General features: G+C 39.7%; 1 protein-coding gene and 1 long non-coding RNA gene across 3 annotated transcripts in view; one reads left to right on the top strand and one right to left on the bottom strand.

Annotated features, from left to right (window-relative positions):
* LOC133556684 (uncharacterized) overlaps positions 1-7,975 on the top strand; it is a 37,779-nt gene extending 29,804 nt beyond the window's left edge. For both annotated transcript variants that reach the window (XR_009807566.1, XR_009807567.1), the window contains 2 exons: positions 4,124-4,269; positions 5,382-7,975. This is a non-coding gene — a long non-coding RNA (uncharacterized LOC133556684). The remainder of the gene's footprint in view (positions 1-4,123; positions 4,270-5,381) is intronic.
* The window catches only part of LOC133556683 (rasGAP-activating-like protein 1), a 43,241-nt gene extending 27,572 nt beyond the window's left edge, over positions 1-15,669 (bottom strand). The window contains exons 1-10 of the mRNA XM_061906838.1: positions 15,385-15,669; positions 14,008-14,064; positions 7,586-7,699; positions 7,236-7,297; positions 5,329-5,458; positions 4,321-4,402; positions 4,115-4,255; positions 3,955-4,046; positions 1,395-1,512; positions 1,111-1,264 (exon numbers count right to left, since the gene is read on the bottom strand). Of these exons, the coding sequence (XP_061762822.1) occupies positions 1,111-1,264; positions 1,395-1,512; positions 3,955-4,046; positions 4,115-4,255; positions 4,321-4,402; positions 5,329-5,458; positions 7,236-7,297; positions 7,586-7,699; positions 14,008-14,064; positions 15,385-15,449 (1,015 nt within the window). The 5' untranslated portion in view covers positions 15,450-15,669. The remainder of the gene's footprint in view (positions 1-1,110; positions 1,265-1,394; positions 1,513-3,954; positions 4,047-4,114; positions 4,256-4,320; positions 4,403-5,328; positions 5,459-7,235; positions 7,298-7,585; positions 7,700-14,007; positions 14,065-15,384) is intronic.
* Positions 15,670-22,575: the final 6,906 nt, after the last annotated feature.

Genomic DNA, 22,575 nt, shown 5'->3' with positions numbered 1-22,575 from the left:
TGCACATCTGTGAAGGCGCCATTAATGCTGAAAGGTACGTACAGGTTTTAGAACAACATATGCTGCCATCTAAGCGCCGTCTTTTTCATGGACACCCCTGCTTATTTCAGCAAGACAATGCCAAGCCACATTCAGCACGTGTTACAACAGCGTGGCTTCGTAAAAAAAGAGTGCGGGTACTTTCCTGGCCCGCCTGCAGTCCAGACATGTCTCCCATCGAAAATGTGTGGCGCATTATGAAGCGTAAAATACTACAACAAGACCCTGGATTGTTGAACAACTTAAGCTGTACATCAAGCAAGAATGGTAAAGAATTCCACTTTCAAAGCTTCAACAATTAGTTTCCTCAGTTCCCAAACGTTTATTGAGTGTTGTTAAAAGAAAATGTGATGTAACACAGTGGTGAACATGCCCTTTCCCAACTACTTTGGCATGTGTTACAGCCATGAAATTCTAAGTTAATTGTTATTTGCAAAAAAAAAAAAAAGTTTATAAGTTAGCAACATCAAATATCTTGTCTTTGTAGTGCATTCAATTGAACATGGGTTGAAAAGGATTTGTCAATCATTGTATTCCGTTTATATTTACATCTAACAATTTCCCAACTCATATGGAAATCGGGTTTGTATTTTAATGTTTCGGTTTTCTGTTTGCTTACCTCGTCTTTCAGTTTTTGGCTAAGATTTGTCATTTCGTTGCATCCCTAGCATTGAAGTGACTGTTACCCCATAACAACTGTTATATAAAACCATGAATAAACAACAAATCAATTTGACTAGAGTCTTGAGTGTGGCAAATATAACGAGTAAACTGACTCATGTAGTTATAAGTACTAAACAAATAAAAGTAATTGTTCTAGTCACACTATGTAACACTACACTATTATACACAATATTACAGCTCATCTCACGTAAGCATTCTATTTATAGTCATATAGCAAGGCTCTACCTGTGCATATATTCCAAAGACATATCTTTCGGTCACATGTAACTCTGGAAAGGCCTCAGTCAAATATTTCATTGGCAGCCCAGACTTTGTCACACTGTTATGATGTCACAATATTTCCTATTGATAAGGCCAGTGAAGTTCAACATTGTTTTTCCATCTTACTTGTGATGTTGACCTCCCGGGTGTTTAGATAATCCAAAAAGGGAACCACCAGGCCTTGACCCAAATAGATCTTCACCAAAGTCATGGCCACGTCTTGTCTGCTCTCAACGGTGGTCACCTCCTCTAGCAAGGTCAGTGCGCTGCTGTCCTCCACCTAGTGAGCAGAACGCATTCCTTACTGAATTTGGACTTTTTTTTTCAAGGGAAATAGAAAAATCTCACGACATGAGTATTTATGGCACAAGTAAGCAGTTCAATATCTGCTTTGAAAAGAAGCTGCTGACCTCAGCAGGGGAGATGACCGACTCAACCAAAAGGTCAATGAGGGGCTGATAGTACAGCGAAGGCAAAATTTGATCCTCGACCAAACGCACCTTCAGACGCAGTGCTCCCAGCTTGCCACTAGATACAACAAAAAAATGAAGAAAACTACAAAAACAAGACTGATATGTAAATCGTGTAAATATTACAAGATAACACAGAAGGGTATTTGAAATCTCTGACAAAGATATTATTAATGCAGTGGCAAGTATTTTCTGGCCAACAAAAATTATATAGGACCATACAAAATAATGACACACAGCTCACGTTTCACTATCTTACTCTATACTGAGTTACTTTGCACAATTATTCCATTTTAGCGTATAAAGGAAAATTATGGGAAAACAAATGTTTGTCGTCAGCTCTATTTTGTAGCAATTCTGTCAAATTACAACAACACAAAAAACAGAGTTGTTCCGATACAACTTTTTCACTTCTGATTTTCTGGCAGTTTAGTCACAGATGACCATGCTAATTTACGCTCTTGTGTCAGACACTTTTTTCGATTTGATGTTCAATTTTTATTTTTATTTTATGTATTTTTTGTAATGGTACTTAAATTATTATTAATAGTTTGTTTTTTTATTCAAATAGATTTGTCATCGTATTTTAGTCAATTATTTGTAATATCTTTTCAGTTTTGATGAGTGTTGTAATTATACAATGCACTTATTTAATTATAATTTGCACATTTTAACTTGATGTGTTGTTGATACGGTACATTCAGGTTTGTTGACAACGCTTAGCATGGCTGTACAATCCAATTCTTGAGTGACAGTCCCTGTTGCACTTTGCACAAACATGTGTAGAGACTTTGTCCCGCTCCTGCTGTGCAATGGTATTTGCAGTTTGTTTCCTCCTGTCTCTCTTTTCCTCTGCGAGCTGGCCTCTCCTCAAATCAGCCTCTGCAATACCCCGTCCAACCGTTTGACGCCAGACATTTCGGTTCTCCACTTGTGTCTCCCAGGTGTCTAGAGGAATATTACACGCCTTCAGATCTCTCTTGCATGCGTTCTTGAACCGGAGGGAGGGACGACCAACAAGTCTGGAACCAGCAGCCAGTTGTCTTTTTCACTTCTGATATAATACCGATATTGGATCGTTGAGCATTGGCTGATAATGACATTGATCCAATTAAATACATGCACGAATCATGCATACCTATATTATTTTTACAGTGTAGAATTTTCGAAAAAGCTTGATCAAGTGGAATTACTTAAACAGAGAACAATGGCATGTATGAAAATGATTAACCTTATAAAAGACTTATGCCATCTTAAAGGGGTAATATATGTTTTTATTTCTTCAATAACATGTAATGGTGGTTTTTTGATCATAATGTTGCATAAATTATATTTTACTGACCGTTTTCAAGCCACTTTCTGACCGTCTACTCAGAATGTGCCGTTTTGTGAGCCATCCTATTTACGTGCCTCCACTTTAACAGCGTCTTCTCCCCGTCATCCATGTTGTAGTTTTCAGCCCTTCCATAGCGAGTCTACTGACAGATTAATTTAGTACTTTACTCTGCTTTGTATTAGAAATGGCAACAGCAAAGGATGCATGTTCATGTATGGGCCAGTCTTCCCCACAACAATACTATAGCGAAAAAGAAGGAGCGTATTGACTACACCATGGACTAGAATGGCGGATTCGCGCAAGCACTTTGGGTAATAGCCTTCTGGCGATATCCAGTGACGTCCCAGGACACAAATCAAATTCCAAACATCTCGTTTCGAGTAAGTATCAAGGAAGGCAAATTTTTTTAGATCCATCCACCCATCTATCCATTTTCTACCGCTTGGCCTTTTTGGGGTCACGGGGGATGCTGGAGCCTATCTCAGCTGCATTGGGGCGGTAGGCGGGGTACACCCTGGACAAGTCGCCACCTCATCACCGGGTCACTTAGGCAGATCCCAAAAACACAAAACAGGTACGAAAGGTTAAGGAAAGTTTGCTCCGCAAAATAAGTCCCCTTTAAGTTGAAGAAGATTGGTAATTGGGTTTTTGACGACACCTGGTGTCCAGAATGATTCATTAAGTTAACGCAGAAAATTCCTGCTTGTTACTGGATATTTTCTAATACGCTTCTCCCTTGTAGACTTTTTGTGTCCGTAAGTAATATGCAACTATAATTTTTTTATACTTGTTTATTATGAAATAATTCATGTTTTAGACTGCCTAATTGTTCAATTAAGGACACTTATTATGTATATGTCTAGCTTGTGTGTGCTTAGCTATTGTGTAGCTCCTAACTCCTAGTAGCTCATAGCCTACCATGTTTACCTTTTTATAAATTATTTGACTAAAATACAAGGAAATACCAACCTTGTGAGCTTATTGGAAACATTTAGCTGTTGCACAAATACTGGGGACTGTATTAGAGCCATTGCATTGGCGATTTTAGATGCATGGTGATTTATTAAAATACTTGTTTTTTCCGATATTGGCTATACTGAGCTTAAAAATTCTAGCATTCATAAAAAATAACACTGATCAAACAAGCAAAAGCATAATCCTCACCCCGCATCCACCTCATTGTTTCCCAAGGGTAGCAAACGAAACCAGCTGTCTAATAGAGGCGTCTTATGCAAACAAGCAAAAGGGATTTCAACCTGCAGACCAAAAACACTTATCAGACTTACTATGATTGAGATGTATGACATAATTAACATATCCTCACCTTTCCCAGGAAATCATTTTTGCCCACCATGTCCCAGTCCCACACCTCCACAACGACAGTACCTTCCTCACTGAGCTCCCGAGGATCCAAGTCCAGCTCCAGGGTCTCTCCCCAATGCGGAAAACGAGTCTTCTTGATAATCTGAAATCCAGAGGGTGAGTGAGATTTGACCTCCCTTTCATTTCTACTGCACATAAAGAGCTCACCGAGGTCTCCGCACTGTAGTTGTTGTAAATAACTTTTGCGAATGGATCTGAAGTTCCAGAAATATCCCTGGGAGCCAGGTCTCTGTGATGTTACATGACCAAAAGACAGACAGGTTTATTGCGGCAAACACACTATTACCAGTTCCAAACACATGCAGAAAAAAAGCAAACAGTTCACTTGGCCTTATTCTTTCACACACATTTCTATTCCCTTGGACACGATTGAAAAACACTTTGTCAAGCCCTGAGTGATGTGCTCATTAGCACAGTGCCTCAGAGGGCGAGTGTGGACGAGATCCACAGATGGGGCAGGGAGAGGTGTGATTGTGGTTGGATGAATTAAGAGGGGAGAATAGCCTTCATGATGATGATGAGATTTTAGCACACAAAGGACACTCACAGAAATAAGGCCATAATAAAAAAATATATACCTATAGAATGTGAGTTATTTGAGTCTATGTAACCTAGTGTCATTCATCTGTGCGGCCCGGGGCTATTAAACTGACGGCCCAGGAGCCAAATCCGGCCTCGGAATGACACCATACCGGCCCCTGAGTTCAGTTCAAAATGTGGTTGACCTACACTTTTGCATCAAATTCCTAAACACATTAGTGTTCTTGTTCTATAGAAATCATGGACAACTAAGCACATTAGCAGGTCCTTACACTGACATTTTAACCCTGCTAGCAAACATGGTCTATGTTTGCTATGTTCTATGTCCAAACTTGTGATATACATAAATGAGGCACTCCTCAAGGCACCACTTTAAGTCCTCTCCTTTTTTTTGGCAATTACAATTATTTTTCATAATAAGCTATTTCACAATAGCTTGTTTACTTCAGATGCAATCAGGAACTTTTCTTCAACTGTTTTAGTTTTACTAGTAGTGTTCCTCAAGGTTCCGCGAGTTCACAGTTTAGTTGAATATGGTGGTCCCCAAAACAATTTAGTTGAATAATTCTTGTTTAGCCCTTCAATGAGAGAAAATATTTCATACTACTTGTATACCTGGCTTCAATGACTTCACATCGCAGGACAATCTTCTCTGTGTGCTTCAACAGATGAAGACTCAGGTGAATCTCCCCCTGCACTTCTTCATCAGGATCAACCTTTGTCAGGTTTATCCAACTGTCCAGCCCTAAGAAACATTTAGTTAACAGGCAAATACAAGTAATTTTAAACTGTATGACAAAAAAAAACAAGGTGAATAATTGTCTTGTAGCGCTGTAAATACTATTAACTCGGGCAACATAATGTCCAGAATAACAAACGCATTGGTACCTCAATTTACGAGTAATTTGAGATACAAGCTGTCTCTCGGTTTATTATTATGCTTTAAGTTGCGAGCATAATTTAAGTTACGAGTCCAACCCGCCACTTGGATGAAGTAGTATATGTCACAAGGTTGTGCCGTTTCTGCAATACGAGTAATATATTGTTGCATGTTGCTGTTTCTGCTTCGTTTACACAAGAAGCAAACCTAAGTTTTGATTAGACAGTTTGAGCCCCGCTCAGAGATCGAAACAATCCTGCCCTCTAACCACCAGAAACTAACAAAGTCAGTGCAAAAGAGAAGAAGCGGATGACCGAATCAGCGAAACAAGCCAATAAAAATATGTTCTACCAGTTAGCAGCCTACTCTCTTTAAAACAAAACAAGACAGTGTCATAATAGTGTTATTGTTGATTCTTTTAAAGCCCCACTTAAGAACTTTCAGTTTTAGTTGATTTTTGGCAGCGCGGAATTGTTTTGCTAAAAAAAGACCACATTTCTCATGGTGACAAGCGCATATAGCGTCATACTGACATGATGTCCGTTATAATATTGGCACAAATATTACGTCCCTAATGGCTATGATGATGTTAAATAGCAGACACAATTGAAGGAAGTAGTCGTGAAACTATCAAGCTGGTGGCTATTTATTGCTACCACGCAAATTTCCGATAGCTAACAATAGCATTATCAATTTGATCTCAGCATCAAAAATATCTTACTAGTCCAGCAGGAACAGAGCCAAAGCGGCCTCGGTCTGAAATTCCTCATCTTTGGCCTCACGCCAGCAAGTGAAAGCCGGGGCAATATTTATACTGACTGTCCTTTTATCCAGGTAAGCTCAATTTTTCTTTATTTGTCTCCGTAAACAAAACTTTTCGTTTCTTTGGTTGTTTTGGAGCTTTTTCCATGATAGCAGTAATTGCACGTAGGCGTTCTTCTTCTTCTTTTTGTTTTCTGGCGGCACATAGGCGTTCGCATTGACTTCCGTCTTTTAACGAATGGTGAAAGAGAAAGTGACAAATGCCGTAAAGCAAGTCAGCACATTTGTAGGTTTTTTTGTGGCAAGGTTCCTGCCACCCTCCTCCTCAAGTGCCAGCAAAAGTGATACAGAGGCCCTCAGGCCAAGACAGAGGTGTCATTGAACTAGTTGTAAGTCCATGTATCGTCCCAAAAGTTATGAAAATATTTTATGAAGGTTGAAAAAGTACTTAGTACTGCTTTAAAGGGTAAGAACATGGCATTGATCATGATATGTGTGCACTTGAGCATTTGTCCCACCCTGTGACTTGAAAGGTCTTTGAAACTGGGTCCACAAATCCCAAATAGGTGAGAGAGTTAGGTGCAGCAGCACCGCTAGGCAATAAGCTAAAAGCTCCAGGATATCAGCTCATTGCCCAATGTGTCAAAAACTGACGTTTACACAAATTGCGTTTGCACAGCCAAACCAGCTGCATGCCCCCATTACACACAACCATCAAGAGTGTTTTTTTTAGGTTTGCAAAACAAGGACGAGTTTTTGCAAGAAATAACATTCCCAGAGTCATGGCTTAAAAAAGGCACAGACTTTAGCTCCATGTTCATGTCCCTCTAACCTCTGACAGGCTATGCTCTGCTCACCCTTTCGTGTACAGATGTCTTACCTTTAGCTTGAGATCCAATGGCTTCTTTGGTCAGTGAAATCTTTCCAATAACATCATCATGGCTGTAGAAGAAGATGAGGCTTGATCAGATACCAAATGAAATCAAATTAAGAGGCAGGAGGCTGTTTAGAACTTATTGCGTTGACATTAAGGGGTTTTAACCAGTAAGTGTCTGCCTTTGTGTTTATTCTAAGCATTCTTTCCAAAACATATAACTGTACATGAGACTTTAACCCGACGAGCCAAGTCAACCAAACACTGAAGTCTTAAAGGAACCAAATGAGATACCATCAGTCTACAGAAATGATACAGAAGGACTGTTGCTGATCATTTTGACGAAATAACCTCACCCTATAGTATCCTCGTCCATGACATGGAAGGAGAGAGAATGGAAACCCATTGGGAGATGCAGCGTGTACTCTTCACCCCAAAAAGGATTAAGATTTTTCCACACAGTAGCAGTCCTGAAAAGAGAGATTACACATGCTTGCCAGCAAGTACATTTACAAACACATCACAGTATGCTTGTGCCACTATGCACACATGACTGTATATTAAGTTACAGTCGTACTGTTTTTTGTAAACCCCACTTTTCGTTTGATACGATTTTGGTAAAAATGTTTGCTAAAACTTTTACCCGGTTACCATACACCGTCTCGGTTATTGTACCGCCTATCATTGCGTGTAACAACTCTCCAATCCCTCATTCCCCCTCCTTATCCTTCTCATCTTTGCCAACAATCAAGTGATGTTCAATGTTCATGTATCCATTTTTTATTTGTGATTTATATGTATTTCCCATTGTTTCCTGCATTTAAATCTACTGTTTTGTTTAAATTAAATATGTTTTTAATTTGCAATATTTCTTATGAGAAATAGAGATGGGCCATATGGCCTAAAATCTATATCACGATACGCCGTTATAATGGTTGAGGAGGAGACCCTGCCCCAAGTGGAGGAGTTCAAGTACCTAGGAGTCTTGTTCACGAGTGGGGGAAGAGTGGATCGTGAGATCGACAGGCTTCTTCAGTAATGTGGACGTTGTATCGATCCGTTGTGGTGAAGAAGGAGCATAGCCGGAAGACAAAGCTCTCAATTTACCGGTCGATCTACGTTCCTATCCTCACCTATGGTCCTGAGCTTTGGGTCATGACCGAAAGGATAAGATCACGGGTACAAGCGGCCGAAATGAGTTTCCTCTGCCGGGTGGCGGGGCTCTCCCTTAGAGATAGGGTGAGAAGCTCTGCCATCCGGGGGGAACTCAAAGTAAAGCCGCTGCTCCTCCACATCGAGAGCAGAAAGATGAGGTGGTTCGGGCATCTGGTCCGGATGCCACCCGAACGCCTTCCTAGGGAGGTGTTTAGACCACGTCCAACTGGTAGGAGGCCACGGGGAAGACCCTTGACACGTTGGGAAGACTATGTCTCCCGGCTGGCCTGGGAACGCCTCGGGATCCCCCAGGAAGAGCTAGACGAAGTGGCTGGGGAGAGGGAAGTCTGGGCTTCCCTGCTTAGGCTGCTGCCCCCGCGACCCGACCTCGGATAAGCGGAAGATGATGGATGACTGGATGGCCGCTATAATGTATATTGCAGCCTCCTGTCATAACGATATTTACCACAATATATTATTTTGTGTGTAAATTATATTAGAACCATTTCAAAATGGGTGACAAAGGCTCCTAATTTGGCTGCAAACATATGCGGTAAAATATTGTCATTTTCAGTTGTATTATTTTGTCAAAATTAATATTCATCTACTTGCTAATTTACTGTTAATATCTGGATTATTTTTGGTTGTAACAATGTTAGTTATATCTACGCTTCTATTAAAATGCAATAAGCACTTATTCTTCTGTTGTTTGGATACTTTGCCTTAGTTTTGGCCGATACTACACATTTGGATATCGATCCAATACCAAGTACAGACAGAGGCAGTATTGGTTATACTAATGTTGATATTGACACTAAAAAATTTCAAGTTCATTGAATGATTTATGGCCCTGCGATGGGATTGCGACTGGTCCAGGGTGTACGCCGCCTTCCGCCCGAATGCAGCTGAGATAGGCCCTGCGACCCCAAAAGGGACAAGCGGTAGAAAATGGATGGATAGATAAATTATTTATTTTTTTATCAGAATTATAATCAGACAAAAACAGGAAGGTGGTACAACAATATCAATTAACAATTAAAAATTATTTTTTACAATAGCCTCTGATTCAAATCATTTAGTTTTTGCCCTTAAAGTCCTCCTTTGTCTAGGGATGTATTCCCTGAGTTTTGTAAACAATAACAACAACAACAAAAATAGTTTTGTTGATAACAAACAATATCGATCTAATCACCGTAGTATGATACTATACTTGGTATGTTACTGTTTATATTTGCATCGATCGGCCCACCTCTGTTTACATTCCAGAGTTCTATCTTAGCGGTTACCATGAACAGATATTTACAAAATCAGCTGAAAATTTTTCATGAAAATGTATCATGTGATGAAATTTATGTATACAAGTTTACACATATATCAAATTTTTGCACACTTTTGGATTATAGACAAAAATAGGCCTACAAATGGATTAACCAGAATTCAAAATATAAAAATGTTGAAATACATAAGATCGTGTATTGTACCTTTGAAAAGACTCGTCTGTCGTAAATTGGTGTGAGAGGAGCCGAGTCGGAGGTGGGAGGCTTTGATAGTTGATTTGAGGCTACATTTGTGACGATGTTTGACTTCAGCTTGAAGGCAGATCCCAGTGAAAAATTACTTCTCCGTAAACTCACTTTACTTAGATGCCTTGCCGATTTCGCGAGGTCAAAGAGTGCCACCTTTCCCCGAGATCCATAGTTCACAATGTCCTTGCAATATAAGCACTGAGCACGTCCCGGTTCATCGCACTTTGCAATGAAATGGCTGATCAGTTCATCTACTTCTACGATATTGTTGTTAATCTTCACCTTCAATTTGATGGATATATCGAGCCATGCCCAGTTCCACTCGTTTCTCACGCCCTTATCGATATATTTCGCTAATAAAGCATTCCTATCTTGAATAAGCTTAACCATGTCTGAAACTGTTTTGTCAATAAAGAAATGTGTTAATTGAGAGCTACTGTGTTTTCATTCCAGATTAGTCGCCGATAAACACAGCTAATATAAACAGAATATGAGTTCAGAAACGCTCACAATAATTGAGGATCAGAGACTAGATATTGTCGGCAAACGACGCGTGCAGACGCCTATAACGGGCAATGTCATTGGTTGATGTCGTCAGCTGATAGTAGAGCTAGCCAATAGGGTGCCTTCACACATTGGCATTATATTATATAAAAGACCCTGGTTGAGCCAAAATCGGCGGAATACCGCGGATCCGCGAAATTCCCATCCCTGCATGAATTGATTTACGTGGACCCTGACAAGTTGAAAAACTTATTCGGGTGTTACCATTTAGTGGTCAGTTGTACGGAATATGTACTGTACTGTGCAATCTACTAATAAAAGTTTCAATCAATCAGCATATCATCTTACGATGTATAGTGTAGCGTGTTGAGCTTTTCCTTGATATTTGTGAGAAACGTATTTTATTTGCCGCCATGGAGGTGAAGATTGCTGACTTAAAAGTGGCTTTTCACTAAAAAGGGATGTTAGCCGCTAGCTCTCTAGCGAAGACTTTGCAGCCTTGTCCACACTCCAGGTCAATTTAGATTTGTATTTACATTATGTGACCTGTATCGGATTTGATAATGTCAATGTGAACAGTGCAATCACGATCTTTTTCATCATATCATTTGCTTTATATGCGATTATGCACATATTTTCTTTAAAGACTAAAATATTGTTGTACAAACATTTAAAAATATATCTGTTATTATCAATTAGTATACATTTTTTCTTAAATTGTGTTGATCTATTTTATAATTGTTTTTTCTTTTTGTACTTCATTGAGAAGCTTTCAAGTCGTATAGACTTCTCCAATCCTTAGACTTAGACAAACTTTATTGATCCACAAGGGAAATTGTTCCTGTTACTGACTTTTACTTAATTTAAAACGCCGCTGGCTTCTCTGGGCCTGAGATCATCTAAGATGGACTGATGCAAAGTGGAAAAGTGTTATGTGGTCTGACGAGTCCACATTTCAAATTGTTTTTGGAAATACTCGACATTGTGTCATCCGGACCAAAGGGGAAGCGAACCATCCAGATTGTTATCGACGCATAGTTCAAAAGTCAGCATCTGTGATGGAATGGGGGTGCATTAGTGCCCAAGGCATGGGTAACTTACACATCTGTGAAGGCACCATTAATGCTGAAAGGTACATACAGGTTTTGGAACAACATATGCTGCCATCCAAGCGCCGTCTTTTTCATGGACACCCCTGCTTATTTCAGCAAGACAATGCCAAAGCACATTCAGCACGTGTTACAACAGCATGGCTTCGTAAAAAAAGAGTGCGGGTACTTTCCTGGCCCGCCTGCGGTCCAGACCTGTCTCCCATCGAAAATGTGTGGCGCATTATGAAGCGTAAAATTCGACAGCGGAGACCCTGGACTGTTGAACGACTGAAGCATAAAAGAAAAATGGCAAAGAATTCCACTTTCAAAGTTTCAACAATTAGCTTCCTCAGTTCCCAAACGTTTATTGGGTGTTAAAAGAAAAGGTGATGTAACACAGTGGTGAACATGCCCTTTCCCAACTACTTTGGCACGTGTTGCAGCCATGAAATTCTAAGTTAATTATTATTTGCAAATAAAGTTTATGAGTTCGAACATCAAATATCTTGTCTTTGTAGTGCATTCAATTGAATATGGGTTGAAAAGGATTTGCAAATCATTGTATTCTGTTTTTATTTACCTCTAACACAATTTCCCAACTCATATGGAAACGGGGTTTTTAAATAGTTATGAAAATAATTAAAAAGCCTTGAAATGAGAAGGTGTGTCCAAACTTTTGGCCTGTACTGTGTATATACCCTATTATTTGTGCACTCTTGAATAGTGATGCATCGCTAAAAAAGAATTGGATCACGAACAACACTGCCGATGGATATATCCATCCATTCATACATTATATTACCATAATTGGTTTTAACATTTCGGCCGCTTGTACCCGTGATCTTATCCTTTCGGTCATGACCCAAAGCTCATGACCATAGGTGAGGATGGGAACGTAGATCGACCGGTAAATTGAGAGCTTTGCCTTCCGGCTCAGCTCCTTCTTCACCACAACGGATCGATACAACGTCCGCATTCCTGAAGACCCTTAGAGATAGGGTGAGAAGCTCTGCCATCCGGGAGGAGCTCAACGTAAAGCCGCTGCTCCTCCACATCGAGAGGAGCCAGATGAGGTGGTTCGGGCATCTGGTCAGGATGCCACCCGAACGCCTCCCTAGGGATGTGTTTAAGGCACGTCCAGCTGGTAGGAGGCCACGGGGAAGACCCAGGACACGTTGGAAAGACTATGTCTCCCGGCTGGCCTGGGAACGCCTCGGGATCCCCCGGGAAGAGCTAGACGAAGTGGCTGGAGATAGGGAAGTCTGGGCTTCCCTGCTTAGGCTGCTGCCCCCGCGACCCGACCTCGGATAAGCGGAAGATGATGGATGGATGGATGGATGGTTTTAACATACAAAACCCTTATTTTTATGGTGGGGCAGCTTTTGTTTTGCTGTGGCGGGCCGCCACAATCAATTACATATAGAGAAAACCCAGGAACGATAACATAAAATGATCGGTTGTGACAAAAAAAAATCCGAATTGGACACCATACCTTGCAGTGTGAACGTAGCTTAAAATGCGTTGAGAACGCGTTCGTTTCATGCAGTCAAATTTGTCGGACACAGCGAGAAAGTGCATTATCACGCTATAACGATAGTATCAAAACTTTTTCGTTGGCCAAACTTACATACTTTGCCCTTTGAGACACCCGTGATTTAGGGCTATATAAGTAAACTTTGATTGATTGATATCGTATATTGTCTATATCTTTTAAATTGGTTCATTTTTTGGTCAAACCTTTGAGAATGGATTACTAATAAAAACCTAGGTATTTTAGAATAAAAATAATTATACAGTTTAGGAACCTGTAATAATAAGGAAACCAAATGTCGCATTGTAAGATTTTGTCATGCTCCGGGCACTCCGGCTTCCTCCCACCTCTGCTAAGACATGCACCTGGGGATAGGTTGATTGGCAACACTAAATTGGCCCTTAGTGTGTGAATGTGAGTGTGAATGTTGTCTGTCTGTCTGTGTTGGCCCTGCGATGAGGTGGTGACTTGTCCAGGGTGTACACCGCCTTCCACCTATGCAGCTGAGATAGGCTCCAGCGACCCCGAGAGGGAAAAGCGGTAGGAAATGGATGGATGGATGGATGGAGTGCAGTAATAATCAGAAAACTATTTCCTACAATAAATGTGTAATGTTGTAAGACAGAGATAGATTGCACCACAACGCCATTGTAACACTTTCTCAATGTCTCCCAGTTGGAACAATTAGTACTGAGTTTATGTGTTCATGTTGACTCCCACTGCATGTTCTGCATAGTGAGAACATTTTTTGGAGACGGGAAAAAATTGCGTGATTCCTTTAACTCCACTACAGTAGCTGCATGCAACTATTGATGCATCCTCTCCATGGTTACCTACGGTCTAAAGGCCAGACCAGTATCAGGTTCTCAGTGCATAAGGGACCACACTGTACACTGCATGGCTTACAAGTGTACAGGATAGCAAGGGGGATTTGTAATATTTCAATACTACAGGAGATTTATGAAACTTACCTGGCCACAACTTCATTGTCAACTTTTACGATGCAGTATGGATCACTGGTTCCAGACCTTAAGATGACAAGAAAATTATGTTTTGCTTTTGGGTGTATTTATGTCTCATTATCCTTATTTAGCATTCCTTTGTTCCCTCCGAATGACAAAGCAATTCTTATGAGCATTTATTGGACAGGAATAAAATTACATCTCCACAAAATCACTACACATGAAATATCATGCTCACTATAAGTCTTGACTTTCTACCTTGTTTATTCCTCTAAGACAGTGGTTCTCAAATGGGGGTATGCGTACCCCTGGGGGTACTTGAAGGTATGCCAAGGGGTACGTGAGATTTTTTTTAAATATTCTAAAAATAGCAACAATTCAAAAATCATTTATAAATATATTTATTGAATAATACTTCAACAAAATATGAATATAGTTCATAAACTGTGAAAAAATGCAACAATGCAATATTCAGTGCTCACAGCTAGATTTTTGTGTGGACATGTTCCATAAATATTGATGTTAAAGATTTCTTTTTTTTGTGAAGAAATGTTTAGAATTAGGCTTCACGGTGGCAGAGGGGTTAGTGCGTCCGCCTCACAATACGAAGGTCCTGCAGTCCTGGGTTAAATCCCGGGCTCGGGATCTTTCTGTGTGGAGTTTGCATGTTCTCTCCGTGAATGCGTGGGTTCCCTCCGGGTACTCCGGCTTCCTCCCACTTCCAAAGACATGCACCTGGGGATAGGTTGATTGGCAACACTAAATTGGCCCTAGTGTGCGAATATGAGAGTGAATGTTTTCTGTCTATCTGTGTTGGCCCTGCGATGAGGTGGCGACTTGTCCAGGGTGTACGCCGCCTTCCGCCCGTCCCCAAAAGGGAATAAGCGGTAGTAAATGGATGGATGGAATCCAGAAGGATCTCTATTACAATCCCCAAAGAGGGCACTTTAAGTTGATGATTACTTCTATGTGTAGAAATGTGTATTTATAATTGAATCACTTGTTTATTTTTCAACAAGTTTTTAGTTATTTTTATATATTTTGTTCCAAATAGTTCAAGAAAGACCACTACAAATGAGCAATATTTTGCACTGTTATACAATTTAATAAATCAGAAACTGATGACATAGTGCTGTATTTTACTTCTTTATCTCTTTTTTTCAACCAATAATACTTTGCTCTGATTAGGGGGAACTTGAATTTAAAAAAATTTCACAAGGGGTACATCACTGAAAAAAGGTTGAGAACCACTGCTCTAAGAGACAATATGCAATATTCTCACACATAAGTATACGTTTTTAAACAGAACTGGAAAAAAAAATGTCAATTAATTTTTAGTTCTACACCAAACCACCTGCTCCAGAGCCTACTATACATATTACTTACACGTCTTTGGCTGGGAGGTTTCTGCCCTCGACAATGCGAAAATATAAGGATGTGTTTTTGGCCATTTTTGCCAAAGATAAGAATCCAAATCTCCCATGCGCGTTGTCCTTATCAAAATGTTATCTTCTGACTGGTCTTCATCTCGCTGCACCTTGATAGCTTGTCACACGCACACACACACGCACGCACGCCCTACCGGCAGCGCGGGAGTGCGGTCTTAAAACTGCCCGATTTTGTATTTTTTTTTTTTTTTTTGTTCTTTACCTTTTCTGCCACCAAATAAATACAAACATATTAGCGCCCGTGCTTCAAATGCCGTTGTAGTACTATTTTTTTTTCCTTCAATTTACACCTATGGTGTATAAAATGCATTCTTGTGCCACCTAGCGAATTTAGACAGCCACTGCATGCTCGTATTGACTTCACAGGCAGGCATCTGCCAGGGCAGCTAAAGCGGCACGATGTGGTCCTTTTTGATGAGCCGGGTCGAGAGTTTAGAAACCCGAGCTGCGTCCCAATTCAGGATCTGCATCAGGGGTAGGGAACCTATGGCTCTTCTACAGGGGCGCTCACACTTTTTCTGCAGGCGAGCTACTTTTCAATTGACCAAGTCGAGGAGATCTACCTCATTCCTATTTATAATTTATATTTATTTATTTATGAAAGAGACCTCAATCCAACCCACTTCTCCAAAGTTGGCTGGCTCAGGGTGGAGGACAGAGTAAAACAACTTGCACTGAGCCTAGTCTATAAAATCCGCTACACCTCCCTGATACCGAAGTACATGTCCAACTACTTACTTAACGTAAATGACCGCCATAACCACAACACCAGGGGGAGCTCCACAAACCACGTTAAACCCAGATTTCGATCTAACAAAGGTCTTAACTCATTCTCTTTCTATGCCACATCAATGTGGAATGCACTCCCAACAGGTGCAAAAGTAAGTGCATCTCTATATTCCTTCAAAACCGCTCTAAAACAACACCTCCAGGCAACTTCAACACTTTACTAATACCCTCCTCCATTCACATCACATCTCCCCGGATTATAAACAACTCAAATGTACTTCTAATGTATTTACTTGTTCTTATGCTATCTGAACTCACTATGTTCTCTGCTGGCTGTACATATCCTACTAAGTAAGACCTACACTGTTTCAATGTCCACATTTCTCTGTTGATGCAATTGTTGATGACTGAAGTTCTGATATCAACCAAAGCTCCTCATCCCACCCCCCGGATTGTAAATAATGTAAATAATTCAATGTATATACTATGATGATTAACTTGTGTGATGACTGTATTATGTTGATAGTATATATTTGTACCATGAATTGATTAACGTGGACCCCGACTTAAACAAGTTGAAAAACTTATTCGGGTGTTACCATTTAGTGGTCAATTGTACGGAATATGTACTGTACTGTGCAATCTACTAATAAAAGTATCAATCAATCAATTGTTAAGAAGTTAATGGTGTTTAATGATAATACAAGCATGTTTAACACACATAGATTCCTTTCTTTCATGAAGACAAGAATATAAGTTGCTGTATTTAATTCTGATGACTTGCATTGATTGGAATTAGACAGTGGTGCTGATAACGTCCGCATTTTCAAATGGAGGAAAAAAAAAAGTCCTCCTTTCTGTCCAATACCACATGAAAGTGGTTGGATTTGGCATCTCATTTGTCCAACTTGCATACTCGTTTTTAAACACTTTGTTATGAGAGTAGCATATGTGTGTGGCCCTTTAATGTCTGGCAGGAGGTGAGTGACGTCAGTGAGTGTGCGGGTGGGCAAGCAAGTGAGAAAGCGGTCGCTGAGGGCGGGGGAGAAATACATTGGCATCAAACTCCGTAGCTTGCTAGCTTGTGCACGCTAGCTTTCTGAGACTCTTATTTTGTTAGCACAGGCAGGATGAAACAGGTCTTTTATGGTGAAGACAGGAACTGTGCGGTCGGTCTTTAGAGTTTTGACAGTAGGTACGGAGTCTCTAGAAATAAAATGTGTTTCTCTGCGTCCGCCCTGTTAGTGATTTTTTTTCTTAAATATGAGCTCGCAGCAGCCAGCGTCATCTCACAAGATCCTCGGGTGCCGAGAATGTCAAACAACTGACGAAAGTGAAGTCTTGGTATGATTGATGACTGCTCATTTTTATGTATATTTTTTAATGCCTGGCTTGAGATCGACTGTCACACCCTCCAACATCGACCAGTCGATCGCGATCGACGTAATGGGCACCCCTGCTCTACTAGAACAGTGTTTTTCAACCATTTTTGAGCCAAGGCAAATTTTTTGCGTTGAAAAATCCGGAGGCACCCCACCAGCAGAAATCATTAAAAAATAAATCTCAGTTCACAGTAAAACGTCGTTGTCGCAATTGTTGGATACGACTTTAAACCATAACCAAGCAGAGGTGGGTAGAGTAGCCAGAAATTGTACTCAAGTAAGAGTACTGTTATTTTAGAGATTTATTACTCAAGTAAAAGTAAGGAGTAGTCACTCAAATATTTATTCGAGTAAAAGTAAGAAGTATGTTGTGAAAAAACTACTCAAGTACTGAGTAACTGATGAGGAACCTGATTACGGCAACAAATAATGCACAAAAACATAAAAATAGCAACGAGCAAATTCAGAGCCAGGAATATCTCTTAAGCAACTAAAACAATAATAAATATTAAATAATAGTACATTAAAATAAAAAATAATTAAGGCACATTGAGTCACAATAACTTAACAGCACCATAGGCTCAGTAGGCATTGATTGATTGATTGGTTGATTGATTGATTGATTGATTGAAACTTGTATTAGTAGATTGCACTGTACAGTACATATTCCGTACAATTGACCACTAAATGGTAAAACCCCAATAATTTTTTCAACGTTTATCAATTACTTAATAAATGACCATATATATATATATATATATACACACATTTATATATATACAGTTTATCATTTATATTTATTTATTTTGCCGTTTTTGTTGACATGTTAAAGGTGTTTTAATGAATATACATGCATGTTTAACATATAGATTCCTGTCTTTCATGAAGACAAGAATATAAATTGGTGTATTACCTGATTCTGATGACTTGCATTGATTGGAATCAGACGTCCACGTTTTCAAATGGAGGAGAAAAAAAGTTTCTCCTTTCTGTCTAATACCACATGAAAGTCGTTGGTTTTTGGCATCTTATTTGTCCAGCTTTCATATTTGTTTTTATACACTTAACAAGAAATACACTGGCGGGAAACTCCGTAGCTTGCTAGCTTGTTTGCGCTGGCTTTCGGAGACTCTTATTTTGTTAGCGCAGGCGCGATGGAGCGGCTCTTTTATTGTGAAGACAGGAACTGTGCGATCAGTCTTTAGGCTTTTGACGGGAAGTACGGTTTAAATAAAAAGTGTCTTTTTTCCTTTATACTTTTGATTGATTGATTGAAACTTTTATTAGTAGATTGCACAGTACAGTACATAATCCGTACAATTGACCACTAAATGGTAACACCCGAATAGGTTTTTCAACTTGTTTAAGTCGGGTCATGTGACCGCCTGGCTCTGTTTGATTGGTCCAACGTCACCAGTGACTGCATGTGATTGGTGAAACGCATGCACGCGTATCCTACGTTGAAGCTCTGGCATAAACCAAAACAAACATTAACAGATCGATAAACAAAAGTAGCGAGTAGCCAGCCGAATGTAAATAAATGGAGTGGAGTAAAAGTAGTGTTTCTTCTCTATAAATATACTCAAGTAAAAGTAAAAGTATGTTGCATAAAAACTACTCGTAGAAGTACAATTTATCCCAAAAGTTACTCAAGTAAATGTAATGGAGTAAATGTAGCGCGTTACTACCCACCTCTGTAACCAAGCAATATAGGTCTTGTCTCAAAGTAGGTGTACTGTCACCACCTGAAACATTACGCCCTGACTTATTTTGAGTTTTCCTGTGTGTAGTGTTTTAGTTCTTGTCTTAGCTCGTATTTTGCTGGCTTTTTCTCATTTTTTGGTATTTTCCTGGAGCAGTTTCATGTCTTCCTTTGAGCGATATTTCCCACATCTACTTAGTTTTAGCAATCAAAAATATTTCAGTCGTATTTATCCTTCCACGTGGGGACATTGTCGATTGTCATTTCATGTTCGGATGTACATTGTTGACGCCGCCTTTGCTCCACAGTAAGTCTTTGCTGTCGTCCAGCATTCAATTTTTGTTTACTTCGTAGCCAGTTCAGTTTTAGTTTCGTTCTGCATAGCCTTCCCTAAGCTTCAATGCCTTTTCTTAAGGGGCACTCATATTTTGTTTATTTTTGGTTTAAGCATTAAACACCTTTTTACCTGCACACCGCCTCCCGCTGTTCCCGACATCTACAAAGCAATTAGCTACCGGCTGCCACCTAATGATATGGAAGAGTATTACACGCTCACTGCCGAGCTGTAAACAGCACGACACTCAACAACAACACCTAATTTGCAGACTATAATTACTGGTTTGCAAAATGTACTTTTAACCACAATAGGTGAAAATACATAATCTCCCACGGCACACCAGACTGTATCTCACGGCACACTAGGCACAGTGATTGAAAAACACTGTACTAGAAGATATGTGCCACCATGTTTGATGTTAAAAACAAAAAAACTATTTCAATTACAGTTCCAATCAATCATATTGTTCATTATTGTTATGTATCATTAATTGGGATGATGCAAGGCAGTTAGTTTCACACCACTACAAGGAAAGCACAATAGTCAACAAATTGTAAATTAATACGGCTTTGTGTGAAGAAAATGTATATTAAAATAACCCTGACTGTTTGATAAGATCATGTTTCATCCTGTTGGCATGATTGTCAGTAAAGAGTAGCTTTAAAGGCCTACTGAAATGATATTTTCTTATTTAAACGGGGATAGCAGGTCCATTTTATGTGTCATACTTGATCATTTCGCGATATTGCCATATTTTTGCTGAAAGGCTTTAGTAGAGAACATCGACGATAAAGTTCGCAACTTTTGGTCGCTAATAAAAAAGCCTTGCCTTTACCGGAAGTCGCAGACGATGACGTCACCGGTGTGAGGGCTCCTCACATCCTCACATCGTTTATAATGGGAGCCTCCAACAAAAAGAGCTATTCGGACCGAGAAAACGACAATTTCCCCATTAATTTGAGCGAGGATGAAAGATTTGTGGCTGAGGATATTGATAGCGAAGGACTAGAAAATAGAAAAAAATTAAGTTGAAAAAAAAAAAGGCGATTGCATTGTGAGCGATTTAGATGTTTTTAGAGACCTTTACTAGGATATTTCTGGGAAATCCCTTATCTTTCTATTGTGTTGCTAGTGTTTTAGTGAGATTATATAGTACCTGATAGTCGGAGGGGTGTGTCCACGGGTGTCTTGACGCCAGTCTCTGAGGGAATTAGTCACAGCAGCAGCAGCACGACAGAAGTTCCACTGATCTCCGGCAAGAGGCGACTTTTTACCACAATTTTCACACCGACAGCTGCTGGTTGACAAGTGGTCAGGATCCATGTTCGCTTGACTGCTCTGATCCATAGTAAAGCTTCACCTCCAGGAATTTTAAACAGGAAACACAGTGTGTTTGTGTGGCTAAAGGCTAAAGCTTCCCACCTCCATCTTTCTACTTTGACTTCTCCATTATTAATTGAACAAATTGCAAAAGATTCAGCAACACAGATGTCCAGAATACTGTGTAATTGCGCGATGAAAAGAGACGACTTTTAGCCGCTAGTGGTGCTGCGCTAATATGTCCCCTCCAACTCGAGACGTCACGCGCACGCGTCATCACACGCGTCATCATTCCGCGACGTTTTCAACAAGAAACTCTCCGGGAAATTTAAATTTGTAATTTAGTAAACTAAACCGGCCGCATTGGCATGTGTTGCAATGTTAATATTTTATCATTGATATAAAACTATCAGACTGCGTGGTCGGTAGTAGTGGGTTTCAGTAGGCCTTTAGCAGTTACCCTCAATGCTACATTACAAAGTGGAAAGTGTGTGATTGTTGGTGTGTGTGTGTGTGTTTTCTTGTATTTCTACCCTTCTTGAGACATCAACAAGGTACCTTCCATATGAGGACTGGTGTACAAGTCAGGACACAAATCATGGTCTCAATACGGAAAACCATTGCGTCTAATAGAGAGCCAAATACTTGAGTTTGTGAACATTGCTCCAAAGTTGGGATTTTTTTGATGATTTGATGTGCATATAAAAGTAAACACTGACTGGTGCAAAAGGCAGCAATATGTAATAAAACAAGACGGCTGCTATAGAAGGACTTCTCTATTCATACCCGAAAAAGCCCCGCCAGGTGAACAGCTGATTTTGCAACTTCCGGTGCTGACGTAAGACAACCAGCGTCCCATATGTGACCATAGGATGAACGAATACACTACGGCAGTGGTTCTCATATGGGGGTACGCGTACCCCTGGGGGTACTTGAAGGTATGCCAAGGGGTATGTGAGATTTTTTTTTTAATATTGTAAAAATAGCAACAATTCAAAAATCCTTTATAAATATATTTATTGAATAATACTTCAACAAAATGTGAATCTAAGTTTATAAACTGTGAAAAGAAATGCAACAATACAATATTCAGTGTTTACAGCTAGATTTTTTTTGTTGACATGTTCCATACATATTGATTTTAAAGATTTCTTTTTTTGTGAAGAAATATTTAGAATTAAGTTGATGAATCCAGATGGATCTCTATTACAATCCCCAAAGAGGGCACTTTAAGTTGATGATTACTTCTATGTGTGGAAATCTTTATTTATAATTGAATCACTTGTTTATTTTTCAACAGGTTTTTAGTTATTTTTATGTATTTTTTTCCCAAATAGTTCAAGAAAGACCCCTATATAATTGAGCAATATTTTGCACTGTTATACAATTTAATACATCAGAAACTGATGACATAGTGCTGTGTTTTACTTCTTTATCTCTTCTTTTCCAACCAAAAATGCTTTGCTCTGATTAGGGGGTAGTTGAATTTAAAAAAAATTCACAGGGGGTACATCACTGAAAAAAAGGTTGAGAACCACTGTCATAATGAACAAGTCAACGATTAATTTTCCCTCAGCGACCGCTGGGGGCAAAAGTAGCGCTACTGCATGAGAAATCAGCGACAGCAGCCAGAAGAAGAAGGGACTTTGCAGCGACCAA

Source organism: Nerophis ophidion, linkage group LG07 (assembly GCF_033978795.1).
Source record: "Nerophis ophidion isolate RoL-2023_Sa linkage group LG07, RoL_Noph_v1.0, whole genome shotgun sequence".
NCBI classification, from domain to species: domain Eukaryota; kingdom Metazoa; phylum Chordata; class Actinopteri; order Syngnathiformes; family Syngnathidae; genus Nerophis; species Nerophis ophidion.
This window is presented reverse-complemented; position numbering and strand designations above follow the sequence as displayed.